The sequence below is a fragment of the Phalacrocorax aristotelis genome, chromosome 1, assembly GCF_949628215.1.
Source record: "Phalacrocorax aristotelis chromosome 1, bGulAri2.1, whole genome shotgun sequence".
Lineage (NCBI taxonomy): Eukaryota > Metazoa > Chordata > Aves > Suliformes > Phalacrocoracidae > Phalacrocorax > Phalacrocorax aristotelis.
Window position 1 is genome coordinate 144,153,280 of NC_134276.1, and position 27,942 is coordinate 144,181,221.

At 40.3% G+C, this 27,942-nt stretch overlaps 3 protein-coding genes across 4 annotated transcripts in view; 1 reads left to right on the plus strand and 2 right to left on the minus strand.

The window, feature by feature from the left end:
* Nucleotides 1-957: 957 nt before the first annotated feature.
* On the minus strand, nt 958-2,681 carry ETFRF1 (electron transfer flavoprotein regulatory factor 1). The gene is made up of 3 exons (XM_075113795.1): nt 2,633-2,681; nt 1,755-1,848; nt 958-1,648 (listed from the first exon to the last, which is right to left on the minus strand). The coding sequence occupies exons 2-3, from the start codon at nt 1,797-1,799 to the stop codon at nt 1,433-1,435; spliced, it is 261 nt and encodes an 86-aa protein (XP_074969896.1). The 5' UTR covers nt 1,800-1,848; nt 2,633-2,681; the 3' UTR covers nt 958-1,432.
* A 96-nt stretch (nt 2,682-2,777) lies between these two features.
* DNAI7 (dynein axonemal intermediate chain 7) lies at nt 2,778-27,856 on the plus strand. Of its 2 annotated transcripts, none has more exons than XM_075113855.1 (16): nt 2,778-2,824; nt 4,056-4,076; nt 7,459-7,540; nt 9,061-9,152; nt 10,389-10,490; nt 13,499-13,636; nt 15,595-15,741; nt 16,939-17,042; nt 18,501-18,780; nt 20,570-20,672; nt 23,132-23,298; nt 24,218-24,362; nt 25,188-25,402; nt 26,066-26,233; nt 26,454-26,567; nt 27,533-27,856. In XM_075113855.1, the coding sequence occupies exons 1-16, from the start codon at nt 2,822-2,824 to the stop codon at nt 27,800-27,802; spliced, it is 2,151 nt and encodes a 716-aa protein (XP_074969956.1). In that variant the 5' UTR covers nt 2,778-2,821; the 3' UTR covers nt 27,803-27,856. The 2 variants fall into 2 exon arrangements, with proteins under 2 accessions (XP_074969956.1, XP_074969964.1); XM_075113863.1 differs by lacking the exon at nt 2,778-2,824 and adding an exon at nt 3,206-3,332.
* Nucleotides 26,561-27,942, minus strand: part of IRAG2 (inositol 1,4,5-triphosphate receptor associated 2) — a 40,789-nt gene continuing 39,407 nt past the window's right edge. Inside the window, exon 40 of the mRNA XM_075113816.1 lies at nt 26,561-27,009. The gene's annotated coding sequence lies outside the window, so the exon portion shown is untranslated. The remainder of the gene's footprint in view (nt 27,010-27,942) is intronic.

Below are 27,942 nucleotides of genomic sequence, written 5' to 3' on the forward strand. Positions count from 1 at the left end.
TCAGGTGAGGTTGTGCTTCCTGCTCACAGGTGTGTGCTGCTTGGGCTGTACCGCCTTCAGTCACACCCCAGGGAACTTGTTTTTGTTTGTCTAACAGCAAACTTGATTTGAATTAGGCTATGAGTTTAAAACACTGAACAGATTCTGGGTTCTTTCCCAGGTGCACGTTTGTTTTCTTCTATCAAAAGCCTCCCACAAACTTACAGAAAATATGAAAGACATTCTTTAGTACTGGTTTTGCCCTGTGGGGGGAAAAGGCATGAACCTGCTGCTGTTCTATGAACTTACACTTTGGCCCCGTTACCATGTGTAGATAAATCTTCTATCAGTTATTGAGAAGGGTAGGTTAAATTTTGTACATAGAGGTTTAACCACCATATTGTAGAGGAGTTAAGTTGATGTGGAAGGACCGTTTTTCACATCAACGCAGTGCTGGAAACTGAAGCACATACATTTCAACACAAGGTAGTGTACTGTCTAATTTGCCATCATTTTCTTTTCTTATTCTGTTTCTTGATTTCTTATTCTGTTCTTAATGCATGCGAAGACTTGCTATTGCCACCAGTTCTCCTACAGCGATTACTTACCTGTATTTCAAAGATTATTTCTGTTCTATCGCCAGTGTCACTTAGTTCTTGGCGGGGGTGGTGGGCAGAAACACCAACCAACCCTGGTATGTGCGGAGTATCGGTTCTGGCACAAGTTTGTGCTAGTCGAGCCAGGGTCTACAGAGCTAGCCACGGAGCAACCTTCCAGGGCAAAGGATCAAGTTCTGTATTCCTGCTACAGCGGTTACGCAACATCAGAAATCAGTAGTAGCAGGAGTCGTCTTCAGGGTTTAAGTGCTTAAACTGCTGTTGTTGAAATTCACCCCTTTCCTGACCCAGCAGTCGTCTGACACAGTAAGAGCACGCCTCCGCCAGCCTGCCAACGTGACTCTTGCACATTCAGCAGATGTACTTAAAATCTTTAAGAATTTATTTTACTTCTGAGAAGTTGCTCATTTATGCTAGAAATGAATCATAAAATGGAGAAGACACATAAAACCAGATTAATCTTCTAGGTACCAAGAGAAGCAGTGTCTTGAGTCAGCCTTCAAACACACGGCACTCGGGTAAATACAAGCGTAGCTATCTGTTCCAAGATGCATATCGAAGTGAAAGAGAACAGCAGCATTTACCACTACTTCCTGCAAAATTGATTTTGTACATGCAGTTTTAGTTGAAGGAGGTCAAAAGTAGTTGAGAAAAACCTATTACCCATGTAATACAAACCCCAAATCCTTCATGCGCCTGCTTAAGGGGAAGCAAGGTCCTAAGCTGTACTCTAGATGGGTTGGAAGGATTTACGTTTCATTTCTTCTGAGGTTACAGCTCTTTTATTGTTTATTTTTATGGATTTGTATTGTTACAGGCAGAGTCATTACCACTGGTTACTTATTGTCGTCACTGTAGTAGCGCTGTTTCAGAGCTCTGTATTTTCTGAGAAAGTACAAAGCCTCCAACTCTTTTATAACAAATTCTCCTCGTGCAATTAGTTGCTTAATTTTTTCAGGATCTTTCACATCTTTGTTTTTTAGAAAAGCTGCTTTCAAACGGCTTCTAAAGTAGTCTGCTCCTTTGGGATACTCCCTTCCAAGGTACAGCAGCTTAAAAAAAAAAAAAGATGATTTATTTTTTTCTTAATAGATTGAGTGTGCAGTGAAAGGGTTTTGTCTAGTTAAGGAGAGTGCTCGCAGCACTTAAGACACTTACATTTTTGTACAGATTCAACACTTCACCTCTTAAAGAATTGGCCATCCTCCCATTTCAGTGAACTCTCTATTCTCGTCTGATTTTTTTTTTTTACCTGAAGAATAACCAGTTTGACATTAGCCTTCTGCAGGAGTGGGTGAACCCCAGCCTCACCCTCCCTGGGACCTGCACAGTTTCTAACCAGACCCCTTTATCTTACTGAGCCCTGCTTGCTCCAACTCTCTTACTTTCTGGCTCTACTCCCCGTCTCTTCTGCTTTTTGGCTGCTTTTAGTTTTTGTTTCCACTTAGCTTCTCCTTCTCTTCCCGCTGCCCTCATCTCAACCTCAAGCATAAACCGAGAAGCCTCCGGGGCCCCCGGGCTGCTCCAGCACTTGTCTCTGTGCTGTTCAGCGGCTGCTCTCACGGGCTGGCGGTTTTCTGCTTTGGCTGTCGCCTGCTGAGGAAACATTGATATCTACGTACGCACAGGGGCAAATATATACATATAGATGAGGACAAAACTGTAGGAGTTCCTCCAACTTTCGCGCTCGTAAACTGTGCTTTCTTTGAAACCGTTTAAGCGCGTTACGAATCGAGGCCGGCCCATACTGCCAGAACATGAGGTAACCAAATAAAAAAAAAAAGTTAGTAACGAAGTGACCCGGGTTTTATTTTTGTCAGGGGAAGCAGCGGGGGCGGCGCTGGGGGAACCGGCCGCCCCCGGGAGGCCCGGCGGGGCCGGGGCTGCCGCCTCGCCCGGCTCGGCCCGCGGGGCGCCCTGCCCTGTACCGCTGGCCCTCCCGCGGTCGCACACGACGACCCCCGAACCGACGGGACGGGACCCTGCCCGGCCGGGCCCGGCGAGGCGGGGGTAGAAGGGAAAGGTCAGCGCCTCACCAGCTCCACGTCGCGCCGCAAGCCCCGCTAGCGCCGCTTTACGGCAAAGCCGTAACGCGAGACACCGCCCTTCGCCCGGCCGCGCCGCGGGGCGGGGCGGGGCGGGGCGGTGGGAGGGAGGGAGGACGCGATTGGCGGCGGGGAGGAGGCGGGAAGCGGGGCTGGTCGCCAAGGCAACGCGGCGGCGCCATGGTGAGACCGGGGAGGCGGCGGTGGCGGTGGCTCCTTTTCCCCCTCTTCGGGGCGTCTCCTCGTTACGGCTATTTGTGCCGGGGTCCCGCACCACGGCCCGGCCGGGCCGCCGCTGCCCTGGCCGAGTGACCGAGCTGCCGCCGGTGCCGCCGCTGCTGCAGGCGGGCGGGCGGGCGGGTGGCAGAGGCCTGTGCCCGGGCGCGGGCGTGGGGCCGGGGCGGTTTGCCGGTGCCGGTGTAGCCGCAGGGCTTTGGGCTCCCGCGGGTGAAGGCCGGAAGGCAGGAGCAGCAGTACCAGGCGCCTTGAGGCGCTGAGGAGGTGGGGGGAAGGGGGGAAGGGTCGGCCTGACGTGTTCCGGGTGGGCTGCTGAGGGACCGGTACGTGAGAAAAAGATTTAAGGATTTGAAAAACCACCTGAAGGGCGCGTTAGCTTTTCGGCAACCCCCCGATCTCGTGTCTTGTGCTGCGGTTTGCGGTACGGCTGCTTGGCGTGACGCCCAGCGTGGAGGTAACGAAAACCTTGTCGTCAGAGTCGCTCTAACGCCCCAAACTTCGCTGCGTTCTCGGCTCCTTCGCCTGCTTCGCCCTTCTCTGCCCCGCGAGGAAAGTGCTCGCGTGGGTAACTAGTCACGCCGAAGTCACGCAGATTCACAGGGCGATACGTAGAAGCTGCATGGAAACGGTAATCGTTCGGTGATCGAATGAGGGATTTGTTGAGGGACGTTTGGCTTTCTGGAACCTGTTCTTATTTCCTCTCGTCGTCTGCTAATCACGTTTCTTTGCTTCCTGCGCAGTTTCCCCACGAATGACAAAAGACCCGGTGATGTCTCTGTGTTCTTCCAGGTCGCCGTGTGATGTAATTTAGTGTTATTAGGAGTGGCACACAGTATCAGTTGATGAGTTCAGAAAACACCAAAAACATTTTTTGGCAAAATTATGTCTCGGATTAAATTACATATTTGATGCCCATTAATTTTTTAACAGTGGGAATAAGCAGCTATACTTCCATAACATTAAGTGTAATCTAGCCCGATAAATTACAGTGGTCTGGAGTCATGTGTTAGTGGCTAATTTTCTGCCGTATTGAAATTACCGTCATTATAGTTTTTCAGTAGTTAATCTTATCCTATTTCTAACAGAATACTTGTATTTTCTTATTATTCCTTCATACTCGATACCCTATTCTCTGATGCTCACTTTCCTTTCTTTTTTTCCCTCCCTGATCTTCTAGGCTCCAAAAAAGAAAAAAAAGGTAAGTACACAGAAATACATTCCAGTTCACGTACGGCATTTTGACCCTTGCAGTGTTCATTTAGAGAGTGTGCCGGGACAGTTCTGTTATTTTGGAAATTATATAAGTAAAATTACAAAGCACTTCATACTGAAATTAAAGTAAGCATCAGCTACTTCTGGACTTAATGTCTACAAAACTTATATTTAAGAGGTTTTGTCATAATAGAGGTGCTGTGACACTGTAATTGTATGCAGATGTTCTTTTTTAAAGGAAAAAGGTGGGGGTTTTTTGTTTTTTAATCTGTCTCTCTTCTGAGCCAGTTGGTCAGGCTCAGTCGTATCTGAAAGAGGAACAGGCATCTCCAGGACACTAAGGTTATGTGCCTTTTGCAAGGAGGCTGAGCCATGTTCCTGCAGGGCTACTAGAGAGAAGGTGGCAAGCGCAGCTGCTGTGTGTTTTGCTTGGCAGCGCATGTCCAGGCAGAGAGCCGGCATGCTGGCTTTGAGCTGCCATCTGGACACAGAACATGATGGGCCCCCCCACCCATCATGTTCGTGTTCATGACAGACAGAAGTCCACAGGAAACTGGATTTCATAAATTCTCGTCTGTGGATTATTCTTAATTCAGTGATAAAGAAAATATCCACCCCTCCTTCAGAAAAGAACACATTCAAATGTATTCCTTGGAGAACTGTGCATCTCAAATTTGTCAGTACTATATTAAGTCATAAGTATGTGAAAAGAAGTTGACTAAAAAGTGATTATAAGTAACTGAAACAAGTAGATTTTCCATTTTCACTGGAAAAAAGTAGTCAAAGATATTTTTTTTTAAAACTGGAAGGAACAGATTCTTCCTTGAAATCTTAACGGGTAGAGCTGTGGTTTTTACTGGCTCTCTTCTAGGAGAATTTCGCAAATAAATGCTCTGGTAACAAATGTGATAAGATGCATGCTAACTCTGGTGGGTGTGCATTTGTTGGTGGCACTAAATGTTCAGCATTGTTTTTGTTCAAGCTTCGTGATGACTTTTGTATTCGAAGTTACATTGATGTATGTATTTATTGCCACGCAAAGTAGTGCAAAGTAAATAGATTTCCAAGCAGTTATTTATATCTGAAAGTATATTAGTCAGAAACAAAATGTGAAATAACAGTATTTGTAACATACTTTTTGTGTGACGAATGACAAAGGTTCTCCTTGATTATTTCTAAGTTCCCTATCAATTGGATTACTTGTAACAATATTTACTGAATTATTAGGAATACTGGGGTGGAGAGGGTGGGAGGGATTCATAATACCATCGTGTTCATTTGCAACTGTCTGGACTTAAGTCTTCTTTTGTTGCCTCTCCCTGTCAGCTTTGTTGGACCTCTTTCTTTATTGCCTTATTTACACATCTGCAAGATGGACACTGTGCTACTGCGCTGGTTTGGTACCATTCTGTAGCTGTTCCTCTGTGGAAGAGGAGGACTGGATTCCTAACAGATGGCTTTGATCCTTAGTGCTTATTTACATTGAGATGCCGTCCAGTTATATTCTGTTTCTGACACTGTAGATGAAACTCTTACTGTTTTAGCCATTTTACCTTATCAGACTGAATCCTTCTAAGCCCTTGCCTCTTGCCCATGATGGCATAGGGACTTGGGATTCAGCTCTCTGACATGCAACATCCAGGTTAGATGCCTAGGTAGAGGATGTGTCTCCTCCTCTTCTCACATTGCCTCACACTCTGAAACCTTCTACATTCCATGTTTTCTCTGTTTTTAAAAAAGTAAACATGTGATTTAATTTAATTCTCTTTCGTTTGTGTGTGTCAGTGGCAGAATACCATTGTTCAGCCCGTACATAGATACACTACCAAATGCAAGTCATTTGTCTTCCTTGACAACTTGTCTTTTGCCGTCGTACTTTTCTTTCAACCTTAGTTTAGGCTGCTGTCACTTTGTTTTCACCATATACTGGAGCCTGTGCAGAATATCATGGTTTATTTTCTCAATGTGTTAAAAAAAAAATAGCCTTATCTGTCCCACTCATAAACAATAATGTTGGCTGTGAATTAATTTTGCAGTTCAGTACAAAATCAGCCTCTTCACCAGCTCCGCAAACTTGTTTTGATTTACCTCCTGGTCCATCTTCCTCCCTATGTGCCCCCCCCCCCCTTTTTTTTTTCTTAATCTCTTGTATTGAGGCCTTTTCTTTGCAGCGGCTGCCCTCAGGAACAGCACTCATCCCTGGTATCATTCCATCAACCCCAGACGAGGTCAAGGCACATTGACTGCAAGTTCATTATGCGTGCAATGCAATGGCAGTGTTACCTGTGTAAACACTGAGTAAAACTGAACAAGGATAACTTAGTCCTTAGTCACTATGCTCTTGGTGAGGGTTGCAGCCGTAGGCTACGTTTCCTACTGTGTTAACAGGAAATCAGTGTTTTCCTCTTGCGTGTCCTTAAGTGCCGTTTTCTAGTGACAGCGCTGATCTTACATGTTTGATTAAATATCCCAAGACTGCATCAACACAAAAACCATAAACAGAAAAACACAAAACCCAAACAAAATTATAATAAAAAATTAAAACCCATCCAAGAATCTTTTGTTTTGCTGGTGAGGTGAAAAGTGAGAGGCCATTAGCAAACGTCTTCAAATCCAACGAGAACTATACTTTGAACATCCTAGCTGTTCAAGTCTCTTGAAGGCAACATGGCTTCATGTGCACAGCTCCAATTATCAAATTTTTGTGTGTATCATCAGTGAGGAATCTATGAATTACAGGCTAAAAATAAGTGTTAATCTGTTACATGACAGTAGGTTTTGCATGATACTTACCTTGTCTTTTATTTTTTTAAAATGTATATCCAGATGGCAAAGAATTAATTAGGAAGATAATTTCTGAGAAACCCAAATTTAAAATATAGTTAGCCTAGAGGGTTAAAAAGTTAACGGTCTTGAGCTGCAGTTAAGATTTGACAGAAAAGAGAACTCTTTGTTAGTTGTCTTGTGAATTAGATGCTTCTAAATGCCAGGCTTGCCTGTGTCCCAAAATACATTTCCCAGTATTTCCTAAAACGACTGAGGTTGTAACATCCACTTTCTTAGCAGATTCAATTCCTACATTAAAGTAAGAGATTTTAATATTCTTCTATTGTGGCTGTGTTCAGGAGCATCTGGCATAGAGTAATATATTGATTGTAAAAGCATACATTGCATTGTGAAAATGGGAAGAAAATTGAGTCCAGGGTGTGGGTTGCCATACTGGAGGCTCCACTGACTGCACAGGGAGTCTAAAATCTTAATTCAGGATCAGATTAGAAGGGCAAAGTTGTGGTGGGTGAATACCTCTCAAAAACATATTAAAGTAATATTGACATTTTTTTTTCTTTTACTTTATTGCAAACAATAAGTCTGGTGGCAAAAAGAAAGTTAGCAAAGCTGAACAACTGAGGTTACAGAAGGAAGAAGAAGAAAGGAGGCTGAAAGAGGAAGGTACTGTGCACTTCATTTACAGGGAATGCGATGGCACAAATCAGTTATTTTAAATAAATGGACAGAAAGTAATTCCCCAAACTATGCGTGCACCAATATCTATCTCTGACAAATAAAGGTGATTCATCCCTCTTTTCTTGTGTGGGCCAAGTTCTGTGTCACTAGTTACCACCTCCCACATCTCACTTTCCTATTAGATCCATACTCTTCTCTTTAGTTACTTCTGCCATCGTTAGGAACTTGGGAAGGAGGGTGACTGGAAGAATTATATTTTTTTTACCTCTCTTTCCATTACCTTTTGAAATATTCTCAGCAAATTAGAAATGCAGTGTTTTGTTGTTTTCTTCCCCACCCCCCAGTTCAAGCCTAGTTATCACTAGACAAGAGAAATTCTCTGAAAAGGACTTTTTCCAAAGAAGGCCAAAAGAATACTTCTGTTGGCAGGGGGCTAGCTGGTGTTCCAAAGGGGTAGCAGATAAGGTGACTACAAACTAAGATAGATTAAAGTGCAGTTTGCTTGGGCTTAGTTCTCCTGTCCCTATTGAGTGACTGATTCTCCACCCACTTCTTTGAGGTCTTTCTATTGTATGTCACTACTTCCCTTAAAATGAAATCCCAGTGGCATGACTTACCTGTCCTCACCATCTGACTGCGTCTGCTTCTGCAGTTGAGTATCACACCCCGATACCCCTGTCTGAACATCAGATCCAGCTCTTGTCTTTCTGCTATTAATCCATCCTGGTGGGGGTTTGGGCATGCTATGACTGCTAGTAATAGTAAGTGACAACTAATCACTAGTAACCTCTGTGGGTGGGGGTAATGGCACAGGCGAATACAGGCAGACTTGGGAACTGCAGTTGTTCTTGCCTCTGTGCAACACAGATCTATTCAAAGTGATTTTCATGTAGGCAGTGACGTTCAAGCCACTGTTTGGGAACATCTGGAGTGACGCATAGGTTGTGCTAGGTTAAGATGAGGGCTTAGAGATCAAAATCAATTTTAGTTTTCACATCCTCTCTGATTTTCTAGTCCCTGTGGCAGCAAAGAAAAGCTAAAACTGATCCAGGAGTAACTGATCCTGAAGAGGATTTTAGTGGAGAATTAACTATAAGCTTGAGGTACCCACCAAAGGTCGTAGGAAAGGAGAAGACTAACCTGGGACTGAACTGCTCAGGCAGTTTCACCGTAGACATTGGATTAAGAACCTGGGCCTGTTCAAGCTGTAGATAAAGGGAGAGGGCACTCCTGCTGCTGCTTCTGAGGGGAAAAAGATGACTTGCTAATCCTTGTCTCCACTCGTATTGCCACAGGCTGATAGGGGTAGTGCCATAGATAGTGTGTCTTTGTACTATGATTCAAAGTAATTTGGCTCATTTGGAACATTTCTGCACAATATAAGACACACTTTGGTGTTGCTCATTATTATGGTTGTTTTGTCATTACAACTAATAACAAAATAATTTGTTTGGTTTTATTAAGCAAAATATAATTATACCATTGATGTCTTTCCCAATCTTCAGAGGAAGCCCGATTGCAGGCTCAACAAGAAGAAGCAGCGAGACTTGAGAAGGAGAGAATTGAACAAGAGCAGATGGAAAAGCTTGAGGCAAAAGTTAGTTCATACTCAATAATTACTGAAAAATTCTAAACCTATTTCTAAACTTGTGACACAGTCTGTAAAAGTACAGATTTAGTGTGAGAATGGAAAGGAATTTCCTATGTCCTTAGTGTTGGGAACAATGTAGAGGAAATTTTCTAGCATCACTAAATTAAAATGAATAATGAAAAATCTAGCCAAATCACTGAAAAATGCTCTTGTATAGGGTCCCACAAGCTGAGAAGGTAGTGAGCTGGATTAGTAATCAAATAAAACACAATACATTTAAAGTGAAGAAAAATGGTACTAAATTTTTTCTGTACTATTCTTTCACTAAGCCAATACTTGACTTAGTGTTGCTTTGATTCAGAAAAATTCTCTGAGACAAGACAGTCTTGCCTGGTTTTGATACATGAAGATGCTGTGGTTAAATACATTAACTTTTGGGGTATGTGATACTCCAGTTTGAATAAATACTCCTTTTTTCCATTCCTACTATACTTTCAATTGCATATATTTTTTGTGTTCCCCATAATTACATTTGGTACAGTTGTGGCATGAAAATTTTGGTATAAATTCTAGAAGCGGTCACATATTAGGACCAATGCATTGATTTGTGTGTGTGCACATATATATGTGTGTGTGTGTGTATTTGAATATGTATGTTTTTTTCCCTAAGAAGACTGGAATTCAGAACAAAAACTGATTGGTAATATCTAAATATTTTTGTGTTTAAAAGAAAAAAACAAGGAGATTTACAATAATTTATTTATTTTCCCCAAGAAAAAAGGCACTCTTGCCTATGCCTCCTGTCCTTCACAGCGTATTTCCCCCCCCACCCCCTGCCCTGAGAGGAGATAAATTTAAAATAATAGAAATTGTAAGGAAGAAAACAATCATCTTGCACACACTTTTCCAACATATGCTTACATTTTTCATCAGCTCTCATTAGAGGTAGTTCCAGGATGATGATACGGAAACTGTTCAAATGAGAGGTTAAAAATCATATGGCATGTTATGTTTATCATATGGCTCAGCAACTAATGTGATGACAATAACATATTGCAAACTGCTGCAGTCTTCTCAATTAAATGTTTCATAAAAAAGCAAGTTATCAGCGTTTGGGTTTGTTTAAGTGGTAACTCATTCAAATATCCTAAATTTTTTCTTTCATATAAAATAATTTTAAGTAGGAAACGAAATATTTAACTCTTCTGTTTGATGTGTGTATGTATATACATGTATAAACAGGATCAGGAACGAAGGGAATCTGAACTAGCAGAGCTTCATTCACTGGAACAGAAGTTTTTGTCTGCACAGCAATGGAAAACAGATTATAGGGCCCATGCAAAGGTACGCTTTCTTTCCAAAGCCTGCCCTGTGTTGTAGAGGTTCGACAATGAAGAGGCTTTAGGCTATGTCTCCATTACAGGATCCGGGAATGCTTCTGTTTCTTGAACTCTAGGTGTGTGCTATGACTGCATTTCAAGTTCCATCTCAAGGTAGTAACTGGCCATCCTCACTCTCACCTATCATCTCCACTTTGGTCTACACAGGGAAGAAACATGGGCAAAGAGAAGCCCGTCTGGCTGATCAAAGTGTTAGGGCCCCGCAGCTTGCCTCAGCAGTCAAGAGGAATCGCAGTTTCAGATGTTCTGCTATTTGTCCTTCCTTTCTTATTTGTTTAGTTCATTCTACTTTTAAATATTCCATAAAAATAGCTCTACCAGGGTTTAAAAATATTTTTGTAGAATTTCAGACATTTGACAACTTTTGTTCCAGTGGTTCCTTGGATACAACAGGTCATCATTCAGAGAGAGGCTGGCCAAAACTTTGAAAGACATAGTACAAATCTGGGTCAGATATCAGGGCTGGAAATAAGTTAAAATGCAGCTAAGACTTAATGTCTGCAGTTTAGGGTGTTGTACATGGCAGTTGAATCATCACCCTATAGTACTACATGCCTGTAAAGTTAAATTTTAAACAGTAAGGTATGGAAATACACTAGTAGAACATTTCACTCTTGTGAATCCATCTTGCAGAAACATCATTCAGTAACAGTCTGGTATGAGAGTTGGTCAGTTTGGTTCCAGGTAAAGTTAAATAGACTTGTGGACACAAGGATTTTCTCTGTCTTGTATATTGTTTATTCCTTTGTAAAGCATCTGCAGAATGAATTCAGAATCATAGGATAAATCACATTAGAAGGGACTTGTGAAATTAATATAGCTCAACCTGCTGCACAAAGTAGGGCAAACTCTGAAGGTAGATCAAGGTGCTCAGTTGGGTTTTGAAAATTTCTAAGGATGGGGATACAACAGTACCTCTGAGCAACCTTTTAGGCAGCTCTGCCACTCTCATTGTAACAATTTTTCTTTAAATCCAATTGGCATTTCCCTTGTTACAGCTTGTGATCATTGCCTAATTGTCATGACACATCATCCCTGTGCACCTCTGAGGAAAGTTTGCCTCTGTCTTCTCTAAAACCCCCCTCTAGGTACTGGTAGATGGCAATTAGCGCCTCCCTTAGCTTTGTTAGTCCTCTCCAGACAAACAAAGCTCAGCCTTTCCTCATGTGTCATTTTCTCCATAGCCCTACATCTTAATGTCCTTCCTCTGGGCTCTCCAATTTACCACTCTTTCTCTTGTGTCGAGGCACCCAAAACCGGATAAAGCACCCCAGATGTGGCCTTGGGAGCCCTGCAGAGGGAACAGTCAGTCCTAGGCACGCTGGTTACACTCCTCCTGTGCTCCCTTAGCGTTTGCTGCCACGAGGGTGCAGCATGATAACTTCACAGTTACGTCTTGACATCTTTGGATGATTTTTAAGATTTTATTTTTAAATTATTTTTATTTATTTTAGAGTTATTTTTATTTATTACCTTTTATTTTTTATTTACTTTTACATTTATTTATTTATTTTATTTATTACCTTTTTCAGTTGATGACAAGCTCTGTCTTTATTATCCTTGTGGACAAGAGAATCTGTCAGTAATTTTGAAAGGGGGTAGTTGTTCACGAATGTTTCTGGAGAGCATTTCTTGGAAGGAGAAACATAGGAATTGTTTTGTTTTGAGAAGTAATGTCAGAATAGAACTGTTATTTTAAAAATAAATCTTCAAGTAAAATATTGGTAGATTTTGGGAAATACTAGAGTTTATATTAGTGTGTTGTTAAGAATATTTAGGGCAAGAGAAATATAAAATACCAAATGCTGAGTTTCCACATCCATTTCTGAACAATTTCAATTGATATGCTTACAAATTTTCATGAAATGTATCCTTTCTCTCAAAGAACAAGTGCTATTATTCTTAAGGATGTGCTTTCCTGATGATGAAACTGAAGCTCTCTTTTAAGTGCAAAGATGTAAAAAAAAAAAAAAAGAGAGATCAGATGTTTTAATTACGGGAGACTCATCAGACTTTCATACAGGAGTTTCCAGTGCACTGAGCAGTCACCTATTATTGCTGTTTCTGAAGTCAGTGGAAATGGTTATGGAAGTCGTTGGGAATGCAGTTATACAAGTGCTTTTGCTTTAAAAGATCCATTTTACATTGTAATGCAATCTTCGCTAACATTGCGTTATTAAACCTCACAGTAAACAGGGAGGCAATGTTTCCTTAGTATCTTACTCTATGGATGAAGAAAATTACATTATCAGTGATAAACTGATCCCACGAGTCAATGTTAGCTTTGTGTAAAGTGGGTTGTAGCCTGTCGCAGATTCTTTTTACTTCCCCCACCTAAAAGAATGACCATTAATTAATTTGAAAATAAAATTATTTAAAAAAACAACCCAAACCCTAGGATTTCACATTCCTACCAGAGGTTTTTGTAACAGCTGAATTGGTGCTGGTAAGGAAGATGAAACCTCCTTCAGGGTCAGAGAAAGGAGGAATAAACATGTTGGAGTAGAAGGCTGTAAAGCAGCTTTATTGCCAGTGTAGGAATTTTCAGTTTTGTTGGCAGTATCTGGCTTGAGAACCATCTGCCTCTTCCACCTGTACCAGTTCCTCATTTATGTTCTCAGTAATCTATTCTTTCAGCCCCTCATTTGTGGCAGGTACTGAATTTATTAGACATGCAAGCTGTACCTAGCAGAACAGAAACCACTGATAAATGAATAAGTATAAATAGCAAATGTTAGGTGGGCAGAAGTGTCTTAACACATTAATATCAAAGTAAACCATTTTTTTTTCCTGACATAGTGGTAAGCCAGGTGGTGTTACAGTCCTGTTTAGATGCAGGTGTGAATGTATCACTACCATATATTTCTCTTTCAGAATCCTCCTTTTTCTTGCAATAATGATAGTCATTTGTACCACATGCCATATCTACTTTTCTTTGAACATTTTCTGTAGTGGGAACATTACCTCAGTTGTGATGGAAGTCCTGACCCGACTGTACTGCAGGAGATAAATACTTTCATGAGCTTATGGCGTGAAGATCAAAATGAGGACATTCAACTTGTGATGCAGAAGGGAGAACAGGTGCTAAATGTAAGTGTTAAAATGGTATTTTTCAGGTCAAACTTACCAGAACATATCCTTAATATCCCCCTCCCCCTTCCTTTTTTTTTTGTTTGGCTTTGTTGTTGTTGGTGTGTTTTTGTTTGATTTTGTTTTGTTTTTTCTGCCAGACAAATGACTGAAATTGGCTATAACCTTCAAAAAACAGTAGTTTTTCCTCAGTTTTTACATTTTTTTAATTACAGGTCTATTGTTAACTCTAAAGAAGATGACTATTGACTTTAAATATGCAGTACATTTAAGGGATTTGTCTGTAATGTTTCTACAGTGAACTCCAGTATTCCAACATCCATCTTCCCTATGTACATTGTAAGCAGTCTTGTGCCAGAACATATAAGCTCATGTCATTTACAGATGCTTCAGTGCACAGCCTTACTATGTAACATTTAACAGCCAGTAAAGATTGTGTAGGAGCAGGGATTCCCAAAATACAGGCCACCAACCATTGATTGTTTTGTGAGACAATTTTAAGCAATTTGTGGCTGCTCTGAAAATGAAGGATTTTATTTTCATTTATGCTAACTTTATCATGTTTTTCAGAAAGTCAAATGGGGTCTTCCAGAAACTGGGGCTGAAAGTTGCACGCATAATACAAGTTTCGTTGGGCTGGTTTGGTTCCAAGTGTTAGATTTCCTACCTTGCGATGCTTGCTGGGTGCTGCAACTTTCACTTTCTGCATACTACTTTTTTCTGAGCCAGTGGAGAATGTGCTGGTCCTTGCCAATAATTTCAGCAGATAACTACTCCCTTTCTCTTCTACACTGCAACCCAAGCAAAAACCGGGCAGTTGCCCGCTTCCAATCCTCGCCACTCTTCTCCCTGCTGTCATGTCTTTCCCACAAACACACCTCCTCCCCCCTGCTGTATGTTTCCCATCCAACACTGAAGCAGTTACAGCTATTTTAGGCCCTGTAAACGTATACTCCCATGTCCTGTGTGCTCAGTAGTGTATTATGTGATACTAGAAGATAGGCGTATTAGTTTCGCCCCTACTGGAAATGCAAGGTGACGTTGAAAAGATTGTCTTCCTTTGGTCTAAATACTTGAGCATCTCCTTCCTGTCCTACATGTTTTTAGAGCAAACTGTTAAACACTCCACACTGTAAGATCAGGCAGGTCAGCAGCTCAGTGTTGGCACGGACCACCTCACTATTGAGGCAGACTCTGTTAAAGGTGCAATACGAAAAAGGCAGTAATAGTTGCAGTTCTGCTGCTGCTTTGCCACACCTTCAACGAGCAGTGGCGCTGCGATTCCACAGGCTAAGAGGATAAAGAGTCTGGCAAGTCTGAAGGGAGGCATAAAATGTCACCTGATCCTCCCTTCGTCTCAGTGCTGCAGGTCACTTGGGCCAGCTAGGAATTTCTGAGTTCTGTATAAGCGTTTAGATGTTAAGATATTAGCATGCAGTGGAAGACGGCAATGTAATGATAGAGTTCCAAATGTCACGCTAAGGATTGTTCTGAGAATTAAAATGTAATTTCTGTATGTCTTCCTATTATTTTTTTTTTAAGATTTCATAGTTGAGATTTTTACTATAGAAAATATGGTTCCAAAATAAAGCTGTAAGCTTTTCATTAAAAGTAATTTTTGACCAAAACTTTCTTCATATGAACAACTGGTTCAATAAATGATCTATTTCATAAGCTAAGATTTCACAGCCCACAGGTTAAGGAATGAAGGAATTTGACTAGAGGAATGAAGGAAGTTACGCTTGACCCTGGAATTTCCAGCACTTTGCATCATTGACTGTCTGATAATGCTGGCTTAGCACGATTTCTAGACATATAATAGAAAAAGGTTATTTCTGTGACCAAGATATGTTTAGGTACAAAGGAAGGAAGTTTGTCTTGTTTCTTATGACAGAGCACACAGGTATTAAGGGTGGTGTCAAAACAGAGGTACTTTTCCCACATGTAATGTCTTCTAGTTAATTCAGAAGTTGCAGTTTGTTTTATTGGACACACCACCAAACGAGATAACAGAGAAAGAAACAGTCCAGTACCAGGAATCTATTCTGGAATTGCAGAATCTGCTTCATCAGAAGTACAATGGCGCAACAGAACACCTGCTTAAAGTAAGTAAGATTTACTGCTTCAAAGTTGTAATATGCCCAAAGTACATAAGGTTAGCTACAAACGCCTTGTGGTGGTGGTTGGTTTTGTTTGTTCTCAAATCCTTTACAGAGATTAGTATCTCAGTTTCCAGATCTAGTATTTGGGTTTCCAAATCATGCGTATAGCAGATATCGGACTTGTATTTCTTCAAAACCCCTGCAAATCTTAGCTTTAAAGTGGAAATTCTCATCATTAAGACATTTAATATTAAACTATTGTGACATTTTGTGAGATTTGGAGATGCTGAAAACAAGGGGCGCTGTATGAAATTTGTTTCCTCTTTTGTCTCAGTGATTTAAATTAAAGTTAGCTGACTATATAAAAAATTGCAAATGTGAAAAGCAGGTCATAAGGTTAGCTTGTACACATTTTTTAATACAAGTTAATATGACTAAAATACTTTTTAAACAGATCTTGGGAAGAGTAAAGAGTAAACAAGAAAATGAAAATGTACTTGGGAATCAGTTTTCTCGGTTACATGTATAGGTAGTGATCTTACTTGCTACTTTAAGTATTTTAATCATATATGTAAGTATGTTTAGCAAAAGAATATTGCTAAAGGAAACAAAAGAAGGCAAAGTGGTAAAGGAAATAGTGAATGAGTTGTGTGTTTGTTCACAGTCAAAACCCTCTGCAAATTAAGAAAAGTTAAATTCTTAATCATCTTTATTGAGTTTAGGGTTTAACTCCTAAGGTAATTATCATTGCACAAGTTGGATATTGACAGAAATATAAAATAATCTGTGCAGTGGGTGTGGGTTAGGCGGTGCTTTATTGCTCACTAAGTCCTTTGTGGTTTGGGGTTTTTTTTTTTTCTTTTTTAACTTGTTCTGAGAAGTATTTTTGAGAGCACATGATGAAGGGAGGTAGGCAGTACCGTTGAAGGGGATAATGTAAGATCCCATAGTTGGCAGAATTTTGACTAACAAACAGAATTGATTAAGTCAGAGGAGGAAAAAGAACATAGTTCAAATTTTAACAGAGAGATTTGAGTTTATAACTGGCCTGATTTAGTACATAAATATAACATACCTGAGCTTGGTCCGGTGTATTTTTATCCCTATGTGTCTTTTCTTATTTATTCAAGTGTAAATGTAAGTAAATAAAAACGATATAAATAAGAAGAAAGCATGATTTAATCTGCTTTTTGTTTGTAGACAGCTAATATGCGTGAAGATTCTGACACTGGAAATATGGAGGCAGTCATAAAGGATAAAAATGTTACCTTTTGTCTTTGGGCCAATCTGAAGAAGAAAGTAAGGTACAGCATACTGAAATTCTTAATTTGAAATGAGGCCTGGGCTTGCCTACCCAAGTTAAGTAAACACCAAGAACCAGTTTCTCATAACATGTTTCATGTTGAATAGCTTTTATTCTACAGGCTCCCAACTGCTGGATTTCATACCAGCCCTTGGTAAGGAAGATGCTGGTTACATCAGAGTTTTATTAAAGAGACAGGAGTGTTTTATATATGTGGATATATGTGTGTGTGTGTGTGTGTGTGTATATATTGTTTCTTAAAATGCTACAGTAGAGCCCTGTTACTGCCAGAACAATTTTTAAAGGAAACAATAAAACTCATGCAGAGAATTGAAATTCCTCTGGAAGTAATATTTCTTGCTGATGCACTAAAATAGTTTCTAAGCTGTTACAGTTTCTTGCAAAGCGGTGAATGATGCTTTGTGCTGGATGTGTGTTGGATAAAAGATTCTAGAGCCTGGAATGCAAATAACCTTTATAGTGGGTTCTGAATCTAAGGTTTTTAGCAGATTACCTTTTAACAGATATATTTTTCAAAATAAGATTTTTGAGCAGACTTCCTACTCCTGCTCTGCAAATATGAAAAATGAATCAGTAAAAGGACTTTGCCTTGACTAAGGACCAGTTGCTGTAAGCTTGGCTAAGATAACTAGAAGGCTGGGTCCTGAGCAGTGTCAGACTGACCTGCAGGAAGAGCCCATTTGGGTTAGTGTTAAAGCCTTTCGGTCAGCTCAGACTTGCACTTAAAATTTTCAACCAAGGATTAAAAAAGAAATGATGCTTTACTAGGAGATTTTTAGAATGTGTGACTAGCTGATCTTATCAGAAAATAAGTATTGTTTGAATTGTTCTGGTTTTGGGTGGGCAGGAATTGCAGTGAGCAAGAAACTTCCATATCTGATGGAAGAACCCAAGTTCACAAGTTAGGTACTTGATTTGATGCAAGTTGGCCTCCTATGCCTGCTCTTAACCCCTTTCCTATGCTGTCATAAGGATCGGTGGCTGTGTAATACTGTTGGTTATCAAAATTAGCTTTACATCTGTATATGTGTCTGAATTTTATGTGGAAGATGCTGAGACCGATGTAACACAGGCAGCTGGTGACTTCAGTTGTGTAGGAATTTGCCCATTAAATTAGTCTTTTATACCAGGAATGTACTGTGTAGAAGAGCTGCTGCCTGATTCTGCCTCATTGTCATCCTATCAGGGCCGTTATTTTTGCAGCTCCTGATCCCCTTAATGCAGTTACAGCTTTTCTGGACTGGCTTACAGACAGCTGTCAGTACAAGACAGGAAGAGTACTGTGACATCCCTCTCTATTTCTTAAGCCGTGCCATGCGACAAAAGAGAATCTAGGTGACTTCTAGTGTAGAACATCGAATTGAATCCTTATGAAGAAATATAAAAATAATCTGCCAATTTTACTAGGGAATCTTATTTTTTTAACTGTTGTTTACAGGTTCAAAAGTCACATGTTTTGTGATACACAGCATGGATTTGATCTTCCAAAGTCACTGGCTGTGAGCAGTGTTGCTGTTCGCATATTGCATACTCGTTATGACCATGTATCTCCACTTTGGCTGCAGTGTCAAAGCATGCCAAAATTGGAAGTGTTAGATAGCACAGAGTTAACTCAGCATTCAAAAGACAATGTAGAAGAACCAGAAGAAGAGGAAGAGAAAGCCAGAGAAGAGCCCAACACACCTGCTGAAGAAGAAACACGTTCTGATGGGAGAAAGGTAATTTAAAAAATCTCACAAAAGGGTGTTCTGCAGTGGTGCTGTTTCTTGAGGCCCACTCGAGTGTAACAGCTTTTTAATGTGTCCTGTGCCTGAGCGCGCCAGGTTTTTTATTGTTTTATAGAAAAAGGCAACTTGTATTAACACTGTGCCATAGATCTTCTCAAGGAAATGGACGGATGAATAACCAGATTGTCGTATAGAAGATAGAAAGGGAAGTTTGGACAGGGTGTGGCAGTTGCCATGCAGTTGGCACGTGTGAGTTGGCTTTTGGTTGGCAGTTTAAGAGTAGGATCAAGCCATGAGGAATGTCAGGTGCTGTTGTAAGAGATTTCCATAAATCTGTGACGTATGTCCAGATGAATGGATTCTGCTTCTGAGAAACTAACAGCCCCATAAAAATCACTGCAGGAATCCAGTGTTAGGAAAATTTGCAGCGTGCAGAATAGGATTCAGAGTTCAGCAGGTTATGGCTGTGCAGTTACTTGGTTGCTCCGTGTCTGTACGCTGAAGCTTTGCCAGTCCTGTTTCTGGCTGCTGGATTCTCTTCATCAACACTCTTCAATGGAGTATGCTGGCTTTAGGTGCTGTGGAGGTTGCCTGGGTTTGTATTCTTCTTACTGGGTTCGGGTTTTTCACTTTTTGGTATCATCTGTGACCTGCAGATAAATGTCTTGGGTTCTGTAGCTAAAATTTTTGCACAAATCACTGCAAAACATCATGGTTTATGCCTTCTTAATACATTTGGGGCAACGATCTTGGCCTTTTTCCTTGTCGCTCCCCAACAGCTTTGTAGTGAATCAGTGCCTGAAATCCCATTTTTCTTGGTTCCTTTTTTCTTTTTTGTATGACAAATCTCATCTTTTGGCAGTTTACACCTACATTTTTCAGACTTTCTTCAAGGTCTTCATATCATTCCTTCTCTTTTTCTTTCCCAGGTCTTACTCTTGTTGTCTCAATCTAGTTTTGTGAATTTTCCTGCTCTCTATGAAGACTCCACTTCTCTCAGCTACTGCAGTCTCTCCTCCTGTCTGGCTCTACCTTGTGTTCTCCCATATTTGTATGTGTAAACACTTCTTTCCCCTCCCCTTCTGTCCTCTTTCAGGAGGTGTGTGCTCTTCCCACACACTGGCAGGCACAGCACAGGGCACAGGAGGTGCCTGTGTCTCCAAATGGATGGCTCGTACACTGAGCTGCCATTTGTCTACTCCTGCTTCCAGAGGAGTCTGCTATGACAGGGATGAATTCATATCTGGGTTGCAAATTTGGCTGGAAATCTAGGATAATGTTTTGAAAATAGAAAATTGTGAGAAAGGGAATAAATATCACAGGCAAGGCACAGCTAAGACTGCAGGTGCGGGTTCTGGCAGAGTTTCAGTACGGCTTTGGATTCAACAGTGGCTTAAGGTTTTTTTGTGTCACTCCTTTTTGCTGTAAAGACAGAATAAACATAACTTTTGAGTTCGCACACTGCTAAAAAGGTTAAGTGCTTGTATGGTACTTGGGGAGCTCGAGGCAGAATTTGCTGTGGAAATCAAGTAAATATTTTATGTTTATTTATATATCCGGTTGCAAAATGGGAGAGTACCTTTAATGAAAACTGGTTTTGCTAGCTAGCTAGAAATGATTTCTTCTAAAACCTTGACCCTGTGGCAAGATTGGTGCAAATGTTGCTGGAGGAGTGGGACTGTACTCTTTCTCCTTGGGCCTCCTTGAAGGAGGTGATAGTCTCTTCTTTATTGTGTCTGTCTCTGACTAATGAAAAAAATGTCTTTTGCTTTTTCTGTAGAGTGCTATCTCATTCCAAGAAAAGAGCAGTAGCGCAGCTGATATAAATGAGACGGAGGAGGAAACTGAGAAGAAATCTGAAATCTTGGACATACCATCACAAGGTATTTGGTTAGGTTTTATGTATGTGCAGCATTACAAAAGTACTTATTCTAAATATTTTATTTTATATATGGAAACATTGTGATATAGATCTCTATGCGAATGGAACAAAGTTTATAAATGTATTGATGTTCTGATAACGCTTGAGTTTTGTTGGCATTTCTATTAATGATTGTTAAATGCAGGGAGAAAATAGGACAGGTAGGAAAATGGATTTTGTCCCCACACTTATTTTTTTTATTATTTATGTTTATAGAATTATAGAATCATTAAGGTTAGAAAAGACTTTTAGGATCATCAAGTCCAACCGTCAACCGAACACCCCCATGCCTCCTAAACCATACCCTGAAGTACCACATTTTTTGAACACCTCCAGGGATGGTGACTCCACCACCTCTCTGGGCAGTCTGTTCCAATGCCTGACCACTCTTTCAGTAGAGAAATTTTTCCTAATAGCCAAGCTAAACCTCCCCTGATGCAACGTGAGGCCATTTTTGTTATGTTTATGTACATTTGTGTATTATTATGCATATGGTTATGCATGTTTATGGGTGAGACACACAATCTTTATGAATCTGCCAGGCTGCCTGGTGAGATTGCCTTCCTCAGAAAAAAATGATTCAAAAGAGTGTAACGGTAGGCACTCAGGTAGTATAGGTATTACTGAGTATTACTTAAATGTGTGCTTAAAGCAAGATACATGCTGCTACACTTTGCTAAAAGAGGGTCTAATTCTAGGAACTAAAACTGTGTCTCTGTCCCACATAAGCTGTTTCAAATTTCTTCAGTGTTGTGTTGCCCTTTGGTTTAATAGGAGTGTGTTTTCTGGTAGTACTTTCTTAAATAAATAAAGCAACTGCAAACTATTCAGCGCAGTTTAGCTAAGCTGTACAGCCTTTTCCTCATTGCAAAAAACCCCCACCCCACAACACTTTCTGCTGAGCGCGGTCCAAGCATCCAGATGTTAGACTAGACCATAAAGACCACCCAAACAAGGTGTTTTTCAAGGTTTTCAAGAGAATATAAAGAACGTGGGCTTCATTTGGAGGAATTTGCTTTGAAAATCCCTACCAAGGTGTTAGGTGAAATGCATGTGCACGGAAGTGTACTAATTACACCTGAATGTCTTCAAGCTTGTTTATCTGCTTTAATAAGGAGAGAAGGCTCATGAAACTATGCTTTTACTGGCATGCTAATGATTTGTAACTTTTCAGAATGGAGTTTGAAAGGCTACTCAGTTACCACAAATTCAGTGAAAACAAACAGCCAGGTAGATGAGAGGAAAAAACCCAGGAATGCAACAACAGGGAAAAGAGCAAGAGCTCCTGCAGTTCTCTGGATTTAACTTCATTGTACCAGTGTTAAGAAGTTAATTTAGCTTGGGAGAATGAATAGTTTTGTTTAGAAAACACTTAAAGATTTTTGTATTATTATTTTAAAAAGCAGGTTAAAGTGCAAGCTTCCACTGTGGCTGGTAGTGAAGTGGTTTTTTTTACTTCCTGTAAATTCTTTGCTCAATGTAACTGCAAAAGGACATTATGTTGTTTTGTGAATACAGCAGAAAAACCGCTGCATAATGCAACTAAAGCTGACATTACAAAAGTAATACCATTTTCAATTTTTTCAAAAAGCTTGAAAACCACTTTTTAATATATTTGTGATCTTTTGAGATGCTCTCATGCTCTAAAAGCAAATTTCATAACACTTACAGTAGCTTTTTTTCAGTGTTGAACACTTTTTCTTGATCTCTGTCAATGGTAACTTCCATCCTCCTTCTGTAACATCCAGTGCAATTTATATGGGCTTGGTTTTTTTTCTGTTTGATTTAGTTTTTAAGAAACTATGTCTAGGCATTTTTGTCCATGGCATTGACTCCTGATAACATTTAAAACTTAATTTCTTATACATCTATGTAATAGATGCATAATTATGTGTAGAAAAAAATTTATCTTCGTTACCTAAAAGATTTTTTCATGTTAAACGCCTCTTGCTCTTCCTAACTATCATCTTTCACCTTCAGCACATGAGTTGTAGGTGCCCTATATCTTTTTACTTGCCTCATTTATTTTTGTACCAATACAATCTTACTAAACATGTCCAGAATCTACTGTACTGTATATGCGTGAAATTATTCTGTGATTATTGATGTGACTTATTTTGGCAGTAAAATGTTATTCCTATATAAAGCATTTTGAATTGACAATAAAGTTAGAGCAGCACTTACTCTGTCGAAAAGCTTAGTACCAAAAAAAGAAGTGGTTTTCATTGTCCCACTGTCTGTCTTTCCCCACATTTCAATTAGTTGTTATGAGATTTGGGGAGCACCAGTAGATGGTGCTGAAATGCTGCAGAGCATAAAGCCCTTCAAGTGCATGGGCTTTTTGCGCAAAAGTGAAGAATAATAGACGTGGGAAACGTCACTGTCATAGTTTAAGTGACAAGTTGTTTGGTTATTTTTCAGTTCAGGATCCACTGCTGCAGGAAGAGGAGGATGAAAAAGAAGAGGCGGTAACTGATGAAACCATTGTTGATTTGCAACAGTTTGTACCGGTGGGTGGTGTGTACCACATTGACGTACTGCAGCTGCCACCTCAGGTCAAACAAATCAAGGACTGGAGCATGGTGGAGGTAAGGGAGGAAAGAGGTTACACCCCATGCAGGCCTCTTCCCTGTCATATCCTTGAGGAGCTCTGCCTGCAGCGTGGCACCACTGTACACATGCAGCATACGTGATTCCTTGGGCAGCAAACTAAAGGACTGAGTTTTCAAATCATTTTTCAATTACACTTGGCCAGTTTTTGGAGCAGCTGGGAGAGACAGATCAGCCTGCACTTAGAGAGGTATGCACTCAGCCAGTGCTCCTCAGCGTGCCTAGCACAGGTTGTCATGCTCAAAAATGCTCTTGGCCAAAGTTAAAAGCAAAGAGAGAAGTTCTTAGTTTTTTGTATGTGAAAGGTACACTTAGAGGGCTGGCAACAAAATTACCTCTCATTCAGTGTCAGGCTCTGCAAGGTATCTGAGGACTACAGCCTGGTGCAGCACTAACCTACATCACAGTTTTTACTGTGAAACTGAAAACCTTTAATAAGTGAAATTCCCATACAAACTGAGAAAGCAGGCCTGTGGGCAGATCAAGAGGCACAGGAGCTTTGTTCCCAGAGACCTGCATTACCTGTCACATGTAACCTTGTTCATTCCCTTTGACACTGTGTGGCCAAAGTGGAATTATATCCTCACGGGTGCTCTTGGTTTTATGGAAGCTGTGGAGCTATTAAAAAATGACTATGCCTGCTTTGTGGCGCTGCCTTAAGACTGCCATCAACAGCACATGAAGGGTTCAAAGGCCCATTGATAGTCAACCTTCTACCGTCTTCAATGTTGTACTCAGAAATGCGCAACATTAGCAAATCTTTAATAGTAATAAATTTTAAATGGTGCATTAGGAAACTCTGCAGGTGATTAGGTGGACTTCAAAGGAGGAAAAAACCAGTACGCTACTGCATTTTCTGATAAAAATGTTATCTGTCCTTTTCCCATCTTGCCAAAGGTACGCGATGTTGGGTTGGAGGCATACCCGTATCCCCCAGAAGAGGCTGAAGGTGCCACACAACCACCAGTACAGATGACCCTTAGGCTCTCTGACGATGTGATGTATTTTGAGGATCCTGTGATAGCCCGATGGGATCCTGCAGGTTCAAACCTAGGACATAAATTTATTTTAAGTTTGAAAAATGGAATTTTTACCTGAGTTTGACTGTTTCCGGAATCAGCTGTAACAATAAGAGCCAATTCAGAGCGCAGAAATATTCTGGGGACTTTACTGTTAATTGATTTAAGAGTTTAGGGTTTTTTTGGGGTGGTGTGTTTGCTTTTTTCTGGTTCTGTTTTGCTTCTGCATCATATCTAATAATGGATGGCTTGTTGAGGCTTTTTTTACTGTAGCTTTTTAGTATGAATGGAAAAAAATACATGCCATTTAATAGGCAGTAGTACAACTGTATACCACAAATCAAGTTTTGCTAGGGTGAAGCCACGTGAAGTCCACTTTGAGCCAAATTAGCTCCTAACTACATGTATTAGTATTAAGTTAAAATATGAAAATTAAATGTTAAAAAACAAATTAGGTACTCATTATTAGATAAATACCACAAACTGCTGACTTGAGGGTCATGAAGGAGACTAGAACGTATTAAAACCGTTTGATGTTTGAAGTAACTCTTGAAAATGAGCTTGTGGGCTACTGTATAGCAAGTAAGAAATTACAATTACATTAGTATGTTTCTTGGGAGATTAAGGAGACACTCTCCTGTCAAAATAAGTACAAGATTGGGCTAAAGGGAGTTAAAATGAGGGGAGTGTTTGCCTTCAACAAATTTTCTTTATTTTGTGCCTAATATTTTATCTTAACTATTACTCACAGTTAACCTAGAACATCTTTACTAATTCTTCCCCAGCACATATCACAAGCAGAAGCTTTACATATTTACAATCTTTGCAATTTTGCATACCTTTTGTAGGCCAACAATGGAGAACCGATGGCATCAGCAACATCACATATGAAGCACAAGAAAAGCTTATCACGTTTGAGATGGGTACTTTTTATACAATAGCACTTCTCCAGGATGCTCATCTCAACATGCCCTATCAGGCATGGGAATTGCAACCTGCTGGTACAGATGAAGCACTACTTACAGTTACTACAGTCTTTGCAACAATTCAGATACAAATTAAGGTACTGTAATTTTTTTATTAAACATTCACAGATTTAAAAAAATATAGAATTATTACAGTGTCCTTTATTAAAAATTTGGGACGCTTCCACAAGAGTGATTTGAATCTCACTCTGCACCAGTGAAAATGAGGGAGGATCTCTTCCTTTCCAGGCACTGTAAGAAACAGTACTAGCGATTTAATTTCAGTTATTTTCTGTGAACTGGTCAGAAGAAAGCAGCTGTATGATAGTTCTGCAAAGTTCCGGTAAGTTCTCTGCTATTGCTACTACCTTGCTGAATTCAAGACTGTTGTACCAGTTCAAGACTTAAAAATTGTTCCTCTCTCCCTCATTTCAAGCAACCTACTGCTAATGCTACTTGCTCCTTCTAAAGGTTCAAGTTGCACAAGATTATGCATGTGCTCGTTGCCATATAAATCAGTTCAGTAACAGATACGATTTTAAGAGAGTCAGTATAAACTTAACCTGGGCCAGTACACCAGTGTTGTTTCTGAAATCTGACAGAAAACTGGCTTTCTTCAGGACATATGAATGCGAGTTTACAGCCCAGAGCAGTAGACAACATATGCAATATCCAGAAGAACAAAGACATTGATATTTGATGCCTGAAGCAGAAAGTAGCTTCCATGACCAGTAAGTTGCTTTCACTGGTTTGTACAACAGGGTAATCAGTGTATGTTGTCTTCAGTAGTGGTGGAAGAGAAGGATGTGCTTTCCCCCATCACAGGAAAATGGATAAGTCCAGTTGGCTTAAGAGCAGTTTTGAAAAAAGCTGGTGTGAATATTTTCCCAGAAGCATATTCTCACAAATATGTCTCTGTGAACAAGAAGGTGAGCGCACAGTCAATGGTTTTCCTGTTGTTTTTTCCACCTATTTTTCACTTAAATAACATTTTCTTGTATGAAGAGCTGTTGTGTAGAATCAGATGGCAAGTGGAGAAGTGTTCTGCCAGCTTAGTCTGTGGATTCTGGTTAAAGCAAACTTATTCTTATGTTTGTACAATGCAGGGAATTATATATGTATTTTCTAACTTGTACTTTTGCATTGCAGGCTCCCCTCACAGAAGTTCGGGCCTATCAACAGATGGCACTGGTTGCATCAGCTTTCACTTTTGCCTGGAGCAAGTGGAATCTAGAGGCAGGTCAAGAGCAAGTAGTGTTCAAGGTTTGTAGATTTAGACTAAGCTTCTGGAGAAAACACAGTTAAAGAGACAGAAACTATTAACTTCTCTAAGTTAGGCTCATCTCAAACATTGTCCTCAACCCCTGCCTGCTCTTTCAGTGCAGCAGGTGTAAGATTTGAGGTTGACTACTTAGTGTTCAATGTGTATCAGTATAACCTCAGATCCTGCTTCTCCACTGCCTCACAGCTCATGCATTTGAGATCTCTAATGGGACACATCTCAGTAACAAAGGCATTTGCTTATGTGCTAGGATGTGTAACTGATAGGTCAGCTAAATTCAGCCAAAGCTGGGATGAGAGCGCTAGATGCTGATTTTCATGAAGTATCCTACTGTAGAGATCCTTTGAATAGCAAGCTGATCTGCAAGTTTTGTAATTAATATCTGGAAATTTCTTCTTGTCCATATGGGGTTTCATACGTTCCCTAGTGTAAAGGGGGGAATAAGCAACTTAAGCATTGATTTGTTCCCATCTGCGAACAACACACGTGTGATTAAAACTTCCCCCAGACAAAAACGCTCCCAGTTGTGGCTGTAGATACAGAACATACCATACTGTTGAAGTCTTGAGAAGCTCTCCCACTCTCAAGTTAAATGCATGACACACAAATATTTAGCTTAATACGTAATCCCAGGACCAAGAACTAAAACAAATTATGCCTGTTGCACTTAGCTACTTCTCTCCACAGGAGTCAGGAGCAGCAGCTGGAGTGGCCAAACCTTGCATTTTAGAGGCAAAATAGGTGGAAGATTTTGGTGTTGATACAGTACCTGGTATACAGTCTTTCAGGCACAGAGAGCTAATACTGATTGAGGGGTTCAAGCAGCACCTTGCTTTTGTTTCTGTATTACACTTAGGAGTATACTAACATTTAGAATTTCATACTAGAGTTTATACTCTGCCAGTGTCATGGGCTACATCTTACAGTGCATTTTTTTCTGCAATAGGTAAGCGAGCAGCTTAAAGCAGATTCTGTCAAAGACTGGTCTCTCTACATGTTTAATGGTCAGAAAGCACAAAAGCTGAAGATCACTGAAACCAGTGAAGCTTTCTCAGAAGAGCTAGAAGATGATTCTGAATTTCACTCCACACTCTACCATATGCTTAAGGACTCTGCCAGCAAAGAAGCAATTGATAAAGTGGAAACAGCTAGCTTCTTGTTTATTGATGTTGTATATCAGCTACTACTTGCTACAAGAGTTTTAACATACTCTTAAATACTGTATGCTTCCCTTTAAAACTTTATTATCAAAAGCTTTACTGAAAAGTTACACTTCAAGTCTTGAATCCTTTTCTGTTCAAATCATTGGAACAGCTTCAGTGACTAAAATGCAAACATTCTAATTTTTGTTAAAGC